The following is a 17346-nucleotide window of genomic DNA, read 5'->3' as shown; positions in this document are numbered from 1 at the left end:
TAACGTAAATAAAAAAACTTCACACCCTGTTCATGTTTTCAAGATTACTGTTGTGTGCAATAGATTCTGTTTTTGCATTGAGTTGTGTTACAGTAGTGTACGTACATGCAGGATTTTCTATAGATTTATACTACTCATATGAAACTCACAAATCTAAATGCCTAATCCTCTGCAGAGATCTACGACGATCCGTTACTGTATAGTTTCTAAAATATGCATTGGCAGTTATGAAACAAAGAACCTTCTCACAAATTGAGCATTGTGTTTTCAATTGTTTTGCTGTAGTGTGTAATGCTGTGTATAGTGTTTACAGTTTTGACAGCTTTGAGCTGCTCTCTTGGTGTGGGAGTTTGAGTTTTGCAGTGGGAAGGTGTGGTTGTGTTTATGTAGCTTTAGAGAAGGGTGTTGTGTTTGGACATTGGGGGACCTGGTGGTAACGTTTGTGACATGTGTTTTAGCATTTGAGAAAAACTGTAACATGCAAATCCTTAAAGTTTTTGGTAATTGGACAGCTATGAGCACTTGATTTTGCTCTTAAAAAAATCTCTTTTGATTTGTCCCAACAACTCAGTGTCAGACCGTGACGAAACCACGTGTCATTTCCAGTAAAATAATGTATCATTCCACCAGGATGAGCACAATATCAAATGTTTTGGTTTAGTGACAAAAAAGTACTGGCAGAGCACAAAACTCTAATTTAACAGTGCATGGGCTATAATCCACAACAATAGCTTTTTTTTTTTTTTGCTGTACAAGCTTTACAGGACACTACTGTTAGCTGTTGTCTAAAATGCTTTTATTTTAGTGTTCCTACTCTAAAATCTGCACGCCCTCACCCATTTATCTGGATTTCAAATTCGAGAAAAGGTTTATAATGTGAGAGGCTTTGGAGAATTCAAATTACCCAGAACTCGAACAACCCGTAAAGGCTTTTGTGTGTCTGTATGTGGTGTGAAAATCTGGAACAGTCTGAGTTTACAATTGAAACAATGCAAAAATATTCATAGATTTAAATTTCTCTACAAACAGTTGGTCTGGTCACAGTATACTCAATGATGGGTTTTAGTGTGCTCTGTAATGTCTGTCCTCTTACCATTGCTGGTATGGATTCCAAAATAAAAAATAAAAAATAAAGTGTGCGTATGTATGTACATATATGTACTTGTGTGTGTAGATATATATGTATGTATATGTATGTGTGTCTGTTACTTGTAGTTATTACTGCCTGTTACCTGTGGTAATGCAATTTATAATTTATATATTCTGTATTCAGTTATGAAGGCTCTAATTGTTGGTTGCGAGCTGCCGCTTAGATGCTTGTATCTGCCCGGGGCTGTTGATGGGTCTGTATGCAATGATGGGCGTAGCTGCGGGAAGTTTATTGTTTTTTTTTGTTGATGAGTGAGTATAGGGGTGGGATTTAATAAGTTTTCTTCGTCCCACTCCTTTTTCAGGCAAGTTTTGTTTTTTGTTTTGTGTATTTTATGTTCAATATAGGTATTTGTTGTGCCTGAAAATGAATAAATAAATGAAATGAAATGAATGAAATGAATTCAGCTGACAATTATTATATTGTTATTGCATTAAAAAATATGTTTATAAAAGGGACACCAATAATAATGTCTTCCATAATTTCATATTAAATTATAATAGTTTAATAGCTTTTATGCATCCTTTTACAGTAGATCTATTATAGAACATTAAACCAAATTTCCTCAGCAAATCTTAATCAAACTACTTTATTGGAACAGAGAATAAACATTAGTCTGTGGAATCAATCAACAGGGCAAAATAGTAAACAAAAAAAATCCTAAAACATTTTGTAGCCGTATCTAATCATTTATTCACATGTGTAACTGGTTACCTGCTAAATTAACATCAAACCACTCACCCTGTTCTAACAAACTAGCTCAGGTGGAAAAAAAATCACACTCTTTAGTACATATTAGGATATAATAAAAAAAAAAAGGTCCTTAGCCAGACTTGAAATTAGGTAAATACACTTCTCAGATGAAGAAGAACATGACACATTAGACTGTGCCCTTATTTATATAATAAAAACGAATTAAGCCAAAATGCAGAAGCAGTGTGTTAAAAACTACGTGTACCCCATCAGCAGCTTGCAGATACACCTTCAGTAGAAGTAACTTGAAGTAATCATTCTGTATGACTTTATCAGTCTCAAAGTTTTGGAGGAATTGTGGCCCACTCTTCTTTACAAGGTTGCTTCAGTTCATTAGGCATTGCAGAGATCCCACCACAGCATTTCAATTTAGTTGAGACCTGGACTTTGACTGAACCACTACAACATGACTAATTCTTTTTTTATTTAGCCATTCTATTGTAGATCTACTGCTTGGGATCATCGTCCTGTTGCATGACCCAGTGCCAGAAAACCTTGGACAGATAGCCTCACATATGCCTTTAAAATACTTTGGTACACAGAAAACTCTGTGGTTGACTTAATGGTTGCAACGTGACAGGTCCTGTGGCTAGAAACAATCCCAAAGGGTGGCTGTAATTATCTAGTGGCTATAGCTCAAGAGGCAGAGCAGGTTATCTACTAGTCATTTAGTTTTATGGTTCAATCCCTGGGTACTCCAGTCTGCATGCCAGGTATCCTAAATTGCTCTCCGATGCATACTTTGGATTATGAATGTGTGTGAATGTTAGGTAGAAAGCACTTCAGCTTTGAATGTGTGAATCATGCAAGCTGTATAAAGAGTGGTATGAGTAGAAAAGCGCTATATAAGAAGCAGCAATTTACCACCCTCCACAGCTGTCCTTGATCATTGGTATGAGGTGTTTCTGTTGAGATTTCTTCGTGATCCACCAAATATGTTGCTGTGCAGCATGGCTAAACATCTCTAACCTGTTTTCCTAATTTGTGCTGCCATATTTTGTTCAGAGAGAGGAGACTTTCTTCCAACAACACTTTCAAATAAGCCATACTTGTCCAGTCTTGTACTTTCAGTCGTTTCCTGTGTCTCGTTCTCCCCAGCTGTGTTCACTTCCCCAACTGTCCGTCTGTATGTCCTCCCACTAGTTCTTTGAGTGTCTCTTCCTCTCGCTTTAGTGTTTTTATTTTTTAGCTCACACTGTATTTTCTGGTAGTTTATAGTTTTCAGTTTTCCCTTTTTTAACTTTATGTTTTGTCTTTTTTGGATTACCTGCCATCAGCCTAAAGAAACAGCTTGATATTCGCTGAACTCTGCTTGCCTTCGCGCTGGCATTTTGGGTCCTCACTTCTTACGCCTCGTTAGCCTAACTAGCCCAGCCTGTTGGGAGTCCAGCTGCCCAGCACCCGAGTGCTTCTTTTTGTTGGAACGGTGGTCTGAGGATGAGAGGCCTTCCAGCGGCGCACTCCCTGGTCCTTCCTCCAGGAGGAAGCAGGCATTCCTCGCCACAGTCCACAATGGCCCTCAGCCTGAGCCTGCACGTCTGTTTTTATAGATGTGCTCACACTTGTGGATGAACAATTAATGACTAACATATACTCTCTTAATTTAAAGTGTGCAGGGCTTCTGTGTTTTGATTTAAGTCTTTGTAAGATAATTAATGGCACAGGTTTTATTTACCATATTTTAAGATGTGCTAAGTACCATATCCTGATATGTTAAGCCTTAGCATTGGAAGTGAGTATGCTTTCATTTCAAAACGTGATAAGTTTTTTCATAGCACTACATAGCACTTTTTAAAATTGTACTTTTGATTTTGAACAAAGGCAACAGCCTGTTTACATTCACTGTGACTGGTTAATCCCTGTTTGGGGTAAGCAAACAGTCTAAAAGACATAGCCTGCGAAGAAGAAAAAAGCAGTACTGTAAACTGACTACTTGTGTTTTTTCTGCACAAAACGGTGTGTCTCTTCATTTGGATTTACATGTTGTAACCTGGAACCAGAACAAAGTTTAAGTGAAAGTGTTATTTTCGGTGAAAAGCCTCTTGCACTAATAGTCAAGTCTCCTTTCCATATTCCCTTGATAAATATGTCTCCTTTACCACAGTAGAGTGGCCTTCACTCTATTCAGTTGCCTTTCAAAATAACCTGCACAGTGAAGTGAAATCCACCAATGAAGAAAGCAGCAAAAGCCACCAGAATCAGATCAGCTTGTTCCTGTGAAACCTTTATAGTGATTCTGTTGATCTGAGCACATATATGTTATGTTGAGAATTGGATATGAAGTGCAGGGAGGTTGCATTCAAAGGTAATAGAGAAATAGCCTCACTGAAGGACCGTGAGCAGACTATAACGCCATGCTACTTTTTTCTGTATTGTGTGTAAGAAATGAAGAAGACAGGAAATGAACAAACAGTTCTATATTATCTGTAATAATAAATGTTTGTATAAATTACTGAATGCCATCATACAATGATATGCTGATATGCTGTATACATCAGCTTTTAAGCAAACACATAATACTGTTTACTGCATATTTTATTTAATGGATCAAAGCCTGTGAGTTAGTTCAGGGAAAACATGCCGAGTTGTTCTGATGCATAAGGCACATGACAAACTGTACCTGATGCAAGATGCTGTATATCTAATGCCCCCTTGCAATAACTAAATCTCACTGCCAATGCCCCACAACATCAACTCATCTGCTCTGCTGTGCTCCTGTAACAGTGATGCAAACACTTGCTACTCTTGCTGCTGCTCAATCTGTCTCCATCTGCAGGGTAAATCTAAATGACTCTAGAAAAGTTTATTACTGACACCTCTTAACCATCCCAGCCCGTTTTGTAGGCTTTTTGTAGGCTTGTGAGGACTGCTTAGGGTACATATTATCTGTATTAATGTGAAATAAATCTAATCCATTAGGGCTAGCTGACCAATTAATTAGCTCCTCATTCACTGGACAGTGAGCAGTGTAGAAAGATGACACTGACAGTTTCCACATTAAATACGTATGAGCATATGATATGCAAGTATGAATTTATTATTCACCAGTGATTCTCTTAGGATTTATTTCAGACTTTCAGACATTGCTCAGATATTAGTAAATGGTAAGAGTAAAAGCAACTAAATGTATTTTATTTGAAGTTCAGGCATAAATCTCAGTGATGGCCTGCCTATGACCCCATGTTGGATGGTAAAAAAAAAATGTACAGATGAATGACTGGTATGTTCAGGATTTGATAAGCTCAATTTGTTTTAGTCCTTCAGCTTCGTTTTGACGCTTTTTATTCTTCAAACCTCTAGGAAAAGGAGCCCTAGCAAAAAATAGGATTTCCCAGCACAACTTCAAGTATAACCTGGAAGTTACACACACGGTAACTTACACAACAGAGAAAACTATTACTGCCACACTAACTCTCCAGAGTTGCAAAATCTTTACATCTTGCATATTCTTCTTAAATTTCTCACCACTTTTCCGAAAAGGGAACATTGTTGCTCAGAGGTTTCAAATTTTCAATGTTGCTTAAGCAGCATGTCGTACACACTACAGTTTTTCTCAAATGCTAAAACACATGTCACAAACGTTACCACCAGGTCCCCCAATGTCCAAACACAACACCCTTCTCTAAAGCTACATAAACACAACCACACCTTCCCACTGCAAAACTCAAACTCCCACACCAAGAGAGCAGCTCGAAGCTGTCAAAACTGTAAACACTATACACAGCATTACACACTACAGCAAAACAATTGAAAACACAATGCTCAATTTGTGAGAAGGTTCTTTGTTTCATAACTGCCAATGCATATTTTAGAAACTATACAGTAACGGATCGTCGTAGATCTCTGCAGAGGATTAGGCATTTAGATTTGTGAGTTTCATATGAGTAGTATAAATCTATAGAAAATCCTGCATGTACGTACACTACTGTAACACAACTCAATGCAAAAACAGAATCTATTGCACACAACAGTAATCTTGAAAACATGAACAGGGTGTGAAGTTTTTTTATTTACGTTATTCACACCACACACACACCACAATCACTGTGCGGCATCATGTCGCTGAGCTGTTGCTCGCATCTCGTCCGTAATGATGGTGCGAGGTTGTCTTGCTCTCCCTCCTGGACCTTCTCCTCTCCCATGTTGGCCTTCTCCTCTTCCTCGTTGGTCGCTCCTCTTCCTCCTCTCATTTGAACTCCTCTTCCTCATTGGCCTGCTCCTCTTCTTCCAGGGCCAGCTCTTCTCCCTCCTCTGCATCAAATTCCTCTTCCCCTGACTCTGCCTTCATCCATTGTGTTTGTTTGGAACCTTCAGCATACTGTGCACTCTGAACTTGCTTTTACATGTGGGTACAGCATTAGCAACAAGTGTCTTCAATTTTGAGACATTGTGTGTAGTGAATGACGCCAGGTGTGTTCCCTGTGTTCAAAGATTGGTGACTGTGGCAAGCATTTTGCATCACATGGGCTTTCATTTGAGAATATGAGCAGAGTTGTTTTGCAACATGTGTTTTAGCAAGGAAAAATGTGTTTAGATTTATGAGTACAGAGGGTTGTGTTTTGTGACTTGTGTCTTCATGTGACATGTGTTTATGGTACTGGAATATGGTGGCTACATTTAGTAAATGTGTTTAGACTACTGGTCATTTGGGTTACAGGATTGGCTTTTGTGTTTTAACATTTGAGAAAAACTGTAATGCAACCACACACGTGTTTTCTCCAGAGCCGCTGTGTCCCAGAATGACTTTTTCTGGAAACTACATCTACGGAGGAACTGTTAGACGAGAGTTAATTGTTGACTAATTTTCCTGTGATTTTTTGCTTTGTTTTAAAGGATAAGCCCCATCCTTTCGAACCTAATCTAATGTAAAGGAAAAAATAATAATAAAATAAAATTCTCTCCATAAAAGTGATTATCAGAAGCTTTTCAAGTAATGTTATCCAGGTTTACCTTAATAGTTAAAGAACTGAGTCTTTACTGTCTATGTAAATACATATGTCTTTGTAGACATACCCCATTTTCAAACAGGACAAATGAATAGTAGAATATGTACGATCCACGCCAATATTATGCAGAATAATTAAAAAAGGCAAGGTTAAACCACCACATAATGCAGCCATCACTCACTTAAAAGTACATCATATTTATAGTTTAACATGGAAATTGCCAGAAATTATGCACTACTTAAAATTACTTGGAGTATATCCCTGAAGGTTCCTACTCCAGATAAAAGATCAGCTTTCTGAGATCTCCTTACCTTGATGTTTGAGCATGAGCATTGTAGCTGAAATTTTTGTGTTCAAACTTGCCACTGTTTTTTTCTTCCCACTTTTGCCAAAGTGCTTGCTCAAGTGGGGTTATATAATTGTTGGGTCTCTGTCTTCTTTGTATTATTGTAGGGTCTTTACCTTACAATATAAAGCATGACTGTAAGAGGCAACTGTCGTTGTGAACTGGAGTTATACAAATAAAATAAAATTGACCTGAATAGAAAAAAGGGAGACACAGAGCACAGACATAGGTGGGCTAAAGAATAAACCAGAGATACTTCTGGGTTTCACACAGCATTTCAGCATTTAATAGGTGAAAGTTGTTTGCTTAACCCACTGAACACCAACCACATCAGGAGAGACAGGTGGTGTCTTTTCATAAATAGAGCAATTTTCATCTGTGGTGGGAAGGTTGTGAAGGTCTAACCCTAATTATACGTATTCAGTTAAGAGAAGTTTTGTTTATATTGTGAAGTGAAAGATTGCTGTCATCTGAGGCCCTACAGACACAATGCTATGACCACATGATTTCCATATCTGTAAGAGGCAGATATTAAACGAATACATCGCCATATAGAGACAACCCAGAATTTGAAGTGTTCTTTCCCCAGGCTAAGAGAAGCACTTGATTTCTTTTTACCCTAAGTGAGAAATCTGCTTCTTTATTATTCTGTTTTCCTGACTCGATTTCTACATGTCACACAAATAATTTTCATAGTTTCAGTCTTCAGTTTTCCAGATCTCCTGATCTCTAATTTGTTTCCCCTTACAGCCATTGGCCCTGAGGCTTCATTCCTCTTTGGAAATGTGATGTCTTAATGTCTTTCCCTAGCTCATGTAACAGCTTAACTCCAAATTGAATGAAAGGCGCTTGCAGCTGACCACCTCCTCACACTCTACTATTCTACGAAAGTCATGATTTTTCTTCATCAGTAAAAATACACTTCTGACAAAACAAAACAAAAATCGACTTTTTCTAAGCATATCCTTGCACAACAATTAAAAATTTAGAATAAGGTCCACAACTGTTACTCTGATGACCATAGTTACATAATTTATATCACAGAAACAGACAGAACATGTCCACTGAAATTAGTAAACTGAGCAAACCAACAAACCACCTTCACTAAAACTTGTTATGCCCCGGTGTAAACCTGAGGAACTGAAATGACACCACCAGTTCAGATCTATCCACTACAAAATGCATGACATGACTTATGAAATACTCACAAACACAACTCTGCCAGACCCTCTGCACATTAACAGTGAATGAACATGAAATATGCAGCACATTGTTGAAACAGCTACTGCAGAAGTTAACTAATAATACTCATTGTTAACTAATAATACTGATCAATATATTACAATTTCAAAAATCTTTAGCACGGCTTTATCTTTCGTTTGTTTGTTGTGTGGTCAGCAATTAGATAACCTAATGTATCCGTAATGCACAAAATTAAAACAACCAATGCCATGATAATTATATAATGATTTCTACTGCACTTACCACTGACTATGTAAGGAAATTTGCAAAGAACATTCAGTCTCCAAACAGGACTGACCTTTCCTTCTATTCTTTTCATCAGCCCAAATAAGATGCAAAAAGATAGAATCCCACCATTTATATATATATATATATATATATATACGCCCACAGGACACTTCTACGTGTAGCTAGTTCAGAGCTGGAATTCTTTTTGCCTTCAGAACAGTCTTCATTCTTCGTGGCACAGATTCAATGAGATGCTGAAAACATTTCTCAGATATTTCGGACTATGTTGACATGATAGCATCGCACAGTTGCTGCAGATCGCCGCACATCAATGGTGTCAGTTTGCACAATCTCCCACAGGCCCACTACTGGATTGAGATCTGGTGATTGTGGGGGACATTTGAGAATCATGAACCGACTGCCACATTCATGATCATTAACAATATTCAAGTAGGCTGGGGCATTTAAATAATGCTTAATCGGTACTAAGGTGTGCCAAGAAAACATCCCATACTACATTACACCATCAGCAGCCTGAACCACTGATACACGGCAGCTTTGGTCCCTGCTTTTTTTTTGTTTTAACCAAATTCTACCCAGGGGTGTCAAACTCATTTTACATCGCGGGTCGAATACAGCCCCGGACCGGTGAAACTGTCTGTGTAAAGAAGTGACGTATTCAACTGTTTTTGTACCTGACAAAGAAAAAGCTGCTGTGACAAAGAAAGAAATGTGGCAACAAAACTCTTTGGACGTAAACCAATTATGTGTAAAATTACAGAAACTCTTCTGGTAGCTCATTGGCCAGGCTGTCCACTTTTTTGTTGTTGTGTGTTGTGTTTACATCATTTTGTGGAATCTGTTTACCTGCTCTAGCTGTTTGGTGACTGTTGAAAGGGTTTTGTGAACACTTCGCTGAGATTCTGGCGTCTGTGGGTATGATGCATGTCTACATTTAAATAAAAGCTCTGGGAGTACATCCTGTTAAACCAGATGTTCTCCCTCTCTTGCGTCCGGTACCGCGGGCATTGGGGTTCAAGAGGTTAATTGTTTATTGCTAAATTACTTTGTGTAGTATGAATGTTCATAAGGGAGGTTTTTATGAGTAGGAAAAGCTGTAAAACTTATGAAAATACAGTTAAAAGTCCAAAATGTATGCTTGTGCTTGTTTGTGGTGAGCAGATCAAACAAGTTAAGAATTATAAATGGCTTCAAGCGCAAACTCAGGCCTGTGAGACTCATTTAGACACTCAGGCACTGAGCCATGGCTCTGTGGTACATGCAGACGTTTCTGCACCTCTACCATTCAAAGACACTTTGCATATAGTTTACATAATATTCAACACTGAACTGTAAATCTAGCCTTTTTCAATAAAACAATTTTTATTCAGTGTTTTCATAAAAGCCGTATTTTTATGCATTAGCTACTACTAGGAAGAACACACATGAGGTTTAGGGCCTGAACAAGTTAGAAACCTTTTGTCCTCCATAATGGAAAACGGCTGAAAATATCCAGCTCCTAATTGTATAAATTCTGCATTCAGCGTTTCAGTCTCCAATATCACTGAAGTGCAGCCAGATGCTCCTCGTTTTACGTTTTCGCTAAAGTCCCACACCTGCCTGCATGGATTCTCAGCAAAAAGGCTGAAGACTGGGCTCCGACATATCGACGGGTCATTATTGATTGACATATGAAATTATCTCGTGGGCCGGATATAATTGTATCGCGGCCGGATGTGGCCTGCAGGCCAAATGTTTGAAACCCCTATTCTAACCCTGCAGCAGACATTGAGGCTTCTCAGACCAGGCAATGTTTTTCCAATCTTGTATTTTGTAACATCAGTGTTCTGTTCTTAGTTTACTTAAGTGGGACCAGGTTTGGCCTTCAGCTGCTATAACCCATCTACGCCAAGGTTCAACATACTGCACATTCAAAGATGTTCTTCTGCATACTGTGGATCTATAGGTGGGTACTTGAGTTACTGTTGCCTTCCTATCAGTTCAAAACAGCTTTGCCATTGTCCTCTGGCATCTGAAATGAACAATCTTCTTCCCCATTCTGATGCTTGGTTTGAATTCAGCATGCTGTCTTCACCATGTTTGCATTAATAAGCAGCTAAACAGGTATAGCTAAAAAAAAGTAGCAAATGAGTGTAAGTTTCCTTAAAACCAATAAAATTATACCAGGATTCATATAAACTGGTTCATATAATTCATATAATCTTGTACTGCAGTTTCTTCCACATGGAGCTGTGATTACTTAGTTATGGCATGATGGTCTGTTGACAGCTGTAATCATTAAAGATCATCCATTTACTGGATGAAAAAAAAAAGCCCAAAACAAAAACAACGCCAAAAATATGTTTTTGTGAATTTTGTCAAAACAATTCACTTATGATTTAATTGGTTGCTTCAATTCCTGCCCTTTAGGCCTTTCGGTGTACCTTTACATGATCTGTTAGTTATTTTTACTGTCTCTGTTCTTCCATTCTACATATCTGACACATTCAATAATGAAATAGAGCAACACCATTAATTATAATAGTCTAAGGAACATTTTTCTCTAAATGTCAGCATTAACCTCCTGAAGCTTTCTGTCTGTCTCAATATAAATATATATATATATGTGTGAGTGTGTGATGTGTGTGTAGGTGTGTAAAAATGGGGGAGGGTGGAGCTTGAGTAAAAGGAAGTAAAATGTCAGTTTTCTTACATTTAAATAAATTTATTCTAAAATTCATAATGAACACTGGAGATACGGTTTTACTGCATTCTAAACATGAAACCATGCAAATACAGTCATATGTGAGCATGAGTGTGTATTTGCTTGTGTAGGAAATAGTGATGACAAAATCGATGATAGGTGAGCGTGGTTAATCAATTCCTGTAGTTAGTAAGTCCATATTTTAAGCACTGTGGTTGAGGTTTTCAGTTTATTTCAACTTTAACCTTTAGAGGCTGCAGTAGACTTTGAATGGCTGCCTTTGACTTTGACTTGAGGGCAAGTTAGAAGGGACACTCAGAAGATGTTGACGAGGAGACAGTGTGACAGGCAGAGAGCGACTGCCGTGAAAGCAATCTCTGGGGCGCTCAAGCTCCTAGCACACATGATCCCAGCCTAAATCTCTGCACCGAACAGACCAAGATAAGATGGACAAATAACCCAAGAAAAGGATGTTACTCCTCAAGTACAGTTAGTAACTTTAGTGCTGCATGGTTACTCAACAGCTTTCTGTCAGTGAAGCGTGTGATTCTCATTTACTTCTCTCTTTCTACAGCTGCTTCATCAACACATACAGTGCCAATCAAAGGTTTGGAGGTACTCGCCCATTACTTCTCACTAGGACTGTACCACGCGTGCTCTGATGTTAACAATCCGCTAGCAGCAACTTCAAAGTAGACACCAAAGCACTCTCTCCTCAAAGTTGGATAAAAACAAATTTGACAAAGGGCTTTAAAATATTCATCAGTGCCCTGTGCAACTGTTATGAGGCATTTAGAGAATAGGAAAATGCCTCACAGTCTGTGTATGAATGTGTTTTGTTTTTGTTTTTGTCTTTTGCAAAGTAACGACACAGTTTAAAGGATAAACGTATAATTGCTGTTGAGATGGCGATCTTTCTAAGATATTAATGAACATCATAGAAGGAAATATTCACAAAGGTACTGTTAAGTCTAATTGTTGAATGTTGTCATTGTGCTTCTTAAATTTGTAAACTCTTCCATCTATAGGATCAAGACATTCCTTTGTCTCTGACCACATCTCCAGCCACTTTGTGCTGGGGAGGTGCTTGTGTTGTATTGTGTATTGTAACAGTTGTCAATAAATAGCTGCCAGCGAGCTGCTCTTTGAAGGACTTTGGGCTGGAGACAGGTTAGGAGCGTGAGCTTCAAGAGCTGGTTCTTGACCAAAGACTTCCCTCGCTAGCGGGTTGAAGATCTTCTGTTATGTCTTGTTTTCTTCATGATGAATAAGTCTCTAAACTAGCAGGGCTTGTGGAAACACAGACCCAACATTTATACCTCCTTTACTCAAGTGCCTTTAATCAAAATGTCCATTTATATGTGTAACATTAACATTGCATTAGCAGTTGATTCAATAAATATACTGTGTGAGCAACTACAGTCAAATTTCTACGCAAACTCACAGTTTTAAAAGGTTTAGGGATAGACAGAGTTTAATTAGAGGCAAGTAGAATAATTTATATTAGTAGGCATGCTGGAACATATAACCATGAGTCATTTCATTAACTAGAGGATGAGGATATAGTTGTTATCTAATGAGTAAGGAAAATTATATAAGGAAAATTGTCTGCTGACTGGGGAACATTATATAAACTGAAAACAACAGCATACTCACAATGGACATATAGTGGAAACCACAAAAAACACTTCACAGGTTTAAAACATCTACTCTATATTTACGCAAGTTTCTAGATGACATGAGCATTCACACTGATCAATCCTGTCAAAAGCAGGATTAAATCTTAAAGGTTGATTCAGTCCCAGATGTCAAAAGGACATTGGCAATCTTGGCCTGGACTGTTATAGTCACATAGGAAGCTCATGAATCTCATCTAATAACTGTTAAAAACTCGAAAGCTACATCTTAAAATGGACAAAAAGGCCAGTCTAAACTTGTTCACCCTCTTCAGATATCCCTGTCTGTCCAGTCGACAGCTAGAAATAGAGAAGGATGGACAATGCTCCAAATTTGTGAGATTTCTACATATGTATACAATCATAGGCAAGTACAGATATTGTACAGCCTTCGTTGGTCTTCTATGAAATATTTAGTGCAGGCTCTGGATGATCCAGCCCATGATTGATGACAGGAATTCTAGTCTTGTTTTTTTATGGCTTCTTATACATCATCTAACCAGCTGTGACTGTCCAGATGTCAGAAACAGTGACCGATTCTAGTCTGGGTGCTTGTATTGGATTCTGCTGCAGACTGATTTATGAGTAGGAATATCGCCAAGCCACATTTATTTGTCATGTTAACTGTGACATGAGAGTAGCATTATTGGAATTTGTTGCCTGCCATCTGATGCACAATACCCACTGACGGAGCAGGAACTGGTAATTCCACATTTATTAATGCATGGAGGACAAAGATGACAGCAATACTCACGTTTGGCTTTGGTTTCTTCTGTAAATTGTCTGAAGGCGAGCCCATATTAATAGCAGATTTTAAATAAAACCTTCAAAATAAAATCTATTTAAGATTTTATTATTTAGTAATGGTTTCAGAGGAAGTGGGACACAATTGGTTTTGAGCAATGAACAAAAGAAAATGCTTACAAATTTTACTCTGAATATAAACTTATATACTATGGGATTCAAACTATAACTTGAAACATTTATATAAGTATTGTGATTTTTAAGAATATTGTCAAAGTCCTAATCTGTAAACAGATATTTGTGATATTATGAATAGCAGAAACCAGCAGGATCTAACATGATGTTACAGAAATGCTACTGCAGGTGAAAAAGGCTTTTCTTGGTGTTAGGCACTGCTTTGCCAGCGGTCAGACACAATCTCATTTTATGGTGACTGGAATCTGATCTGGGATCTGAGTGCGAGACAGACAATGCTTTGTCAACTTTCCATTGACAAAGAATGTAAACAGAGAGAGGGAAGCTTCAAATTGGGCCTAGAGTCTCCTGGAGAATAATTAATGTGACATTTCCCTGACATTTAGTCAGAAGTATATACCAGAGGAGCCTCAAGAAGGAAGGAAGGGAGGAGAGATATGAGCCAATGCAGAGAAAAGAAAGCCAGGAAGGATGGCAGGGCAGAGAAAACACAGGCAGCAACACTGAGATTTTGTTTTTAAACATTTTTCCCCTGAACATCTAAAAATTGTAGCTTCTTGTTTTGTTTTGTACAAACATTAAAACAGGAACTAAACAGAAGTGCAATTACACAGAAACACAAACAGGCCCACTCCTGTTCAATACCCACTCCTTCGGCGATGATAAAATCGTACTTTTGTTGCCTGGTAACCATTTGTTTTGTGCTAATCGCTACCATTCACCATCTTTTTATGGGCTGCTGCACATTTTTGGTCCAGGATAGGAGAGCACAGCTGATCAGTCTGTGGTTCAAGTTGGATTGCTCAACAAGCCCACAGTTAAATAAATAAATAAAAGAACTAAGACAATACATGAACCCCTTGAATGGTTTTGGTAGCTTGGTCTGTGGTTTAATGTGGTCCTTTTTTAACTAATTAGGAATTAATAAACTCTGCTGCTTGCTATGTCAAGTTTGCTCCTTTTTCTGTCTATCCCTACCCTCCACTATCAAGATATAATGATGCCAAGCCAGGAGGTGATGTGAATTAGCAGCTCAGTTAAATTCTTTTAACATGAATAATAGATATATATAGACATTGAGAGCTAGAGATTCGCCGAAACCACTTTGCATAAGCAATTTTCTGTGTTATTATTCAAAGTGAATCGCTGTACCCATCTTCGTCGAGCACTTCACAACAGTTTGTCGCTGATATTTTGATAAATTGCAGGTATCGGGGCGTGATAACGGAGACAAGAACTTATGGTCGACTCCGAGTGGTCATCTCCTTTTTGTAGGCTACAGCACTTTCTTAGCGCTAACCCAATAAGCATCGATTTTACATCTTTTTGATTCCTGTGAAGAAGACATTTCACTGACAGACTCACAGCACTCATCTCACTCTGTTTGTGGATTAGAGCTGACAGTTCTAACAAATCCTCGCTGCAAAGCATCAGCCGGCACAAATTGCTAATAGTTTCATTTCCATTTCCCATGCAATAATAGCTGCAAGACAAACAAGGCACGCTGCTCCCCTTAAAACTGAGCTGGAAAGAAACAGCCCCCCTCTTTGATCCTTCCAATCCAACTGAGAAGAGTGTGATCAAAGGTTGCTCATGTTTAACACTGCTGTGGTCTCCCAGGTTGCAGTTGCAGGTGTGGCTCTGTGAAAGACCTGCTGATGGCATAACATGCATTGACTAACGGTGCAGGTTAGGGTTATGGTTGAAAGAATTCCATGTCATTTCCAGCTTCTTGTTCATGTGCACAGAGCTAAAATTCAATATCTCAAACCTCTTAATCTCAAAATGATTTTTTTTTGGGGGGGGGTCACAAAAAAGCAAGTGCTTTAGTTATTTTAATGTAGTTGCACTTTATATTACAGCTTGGTAACAGCTAAAAAATTAAGTAATATTGTGGAAATAACAAGTTATTACCAACTGGTCCATTTGGTCCACTGGTCTGTTTGTTTGAAGGTCTGTTTTTGGTTTTGATGATAATGATGATGGCAATAATACAGCAACGGTCCTTTGTAACTGCAGCATTACAGGACACAAGGCTAATGAGCCCAATGTCACGTTTTAAAGATGTTTTATAGCGATAAATAAAGGCAGCCATTTATGTTGCTACCAAATTCGTCTTCCTGTTTTGTTCCCAGGTTTCAAATCACAATAACTGCAGACAACAGCACACAAATCCCATGTGAACAAATGGCATTGACAGGCTTTTTCTATGATTTCCAGCATTTACTCCATGTTCCAACTTTTGAACAATCAAAATGTAATGACTGATACATTTTGTGTAATCATAAGCTGTTTCCTCTCCGTGCAATGGCAGTAATCTAAGGTCACCTGGCTGTGCTGATATTTGGTACAGGAGCACTTCCTATTATTTGATTTTTCTTGAATAAACTGAAATTTCAAGCACAACACCGCAGGTATTTCTGCGACAGGGGTCAAAGTGAACATAACCATGATCAACTCACACCCAAAATCCCGTGGCATTACCTTTGCTGCAACAGATGAGCTGGGCTTCTCCAGGAGGTCCCAAAGTTTCTTTCTTTTTTCGGCACAGCAGGTGTTGTCAAATTCTTCTCCCTCTCTGTCTTTTAAGTTGTCTGCCTCCCTTTTGAGTTCTTCATTCATTTGCTCCTTTTTCTGGTGATATCTTGCTTGGCAACACGACTCCAGGTAGATCTCATCGATGCCCCAGTAGTCTAGTTCTTGACTAAATGAAAGGGCGCACATTTCCTCCATCATGTGCAGCTTACCCGTGCGGTAAAAGTTCAGAATAGATGTAAACGCCCCTGGATGCCGGTCGAAAAAGTACTCATTCTCCTCCAGACTGTAATCATCGCACACTTCCATCAGTGATTCGTGCGAGTTGCAATCTCTTAACTTTCCCAAACGCGTTCGTGGTAGCCTGTCTAACGTTCGCCACAAGACCTCATGCGGGAGCCCTCCAACGTTTAGCCTGACTCTGCGGAAACATGACTTGCTGCGAACGATGTCCACTGGTTCAGGTGGCAGCGATGATGTTGACCGAGAGCCGGCTTTATTTAACTCGGCCAAGGATTTCTCCATGATAACTTTAGGTAAAGAGAGCATGAGGACCGCTGAGGCTATGGACTACACTTGATTGTCTCTTCATTCATTATCGTATCTGAAGGAATCACAAAATAAAAACAAACCATTAGTGTTACAGAGCTTAATACAAATGTCAGAGGCCCATTGATTTCTGTTGTAACAGTCGTAACACCTTGCTGCTCTGGCTCTGGGATACATTACCCCAGAAAGGCAAACCTGACTATTGTTAAAATGATGATAAAAGTAAAACAAAATTATTTCACTCACATTAATTCTTCCATATTTCTTCTGAAAATGTC

The 17346-nt window shown here is 38.6% G+C and overlaps 1 protein-coding gene across 2 annotated transcripts in view; it reads right to left on the bottom strand.

Moving 5' to 3' along the window:
- kcnb1 (potassium voltage-gated channel, Shab-related subfamily, member 1) overlaps nucleotides 1-17068 on the bottom strand; it is a 31482-nt gene extending 14414 nt beyond the window's left edge. The window contains exon 1 of one of the 2 annotated variants that reach the window (XM_085354388.1): nucleotides 16469-17068. In XM_085354388.1, the coding sequence (XP_085210514.1) occupies nucleotides 16469-17068 (600 nt within the window). The remainder of the gene's footprint in view (nucleotides 1-16468) is intronic. The other variant, XM_085354389.1, reaches the window with a different exon arrangement.
- Nucleotides 17069-17346: the final 278 nt, after the last annotated feature.

This window comes from Diplotaxodon limnothrissa, linkage group LG5 (assembly GCF_057381915.1).
Source record: "Diplotaxodon limnothrissa isolate DT_005_m linkage group LG5, D_limnothrissa_male_GT1.1, whole genome shotgun sequence".
NCBI classification, from domain to species: Eukaryota; Metazoa; Chordata; class Actinopteri; order Cichliformes; family Cichlidae; genus Diplotaxodon; species Diplotaxodon limnothrissa.
The sequence above is the reverse complement of the archived record's forward strand: the minus strand, read 5'-3'. Positions and strand labels throughout refer to the sequence as shown.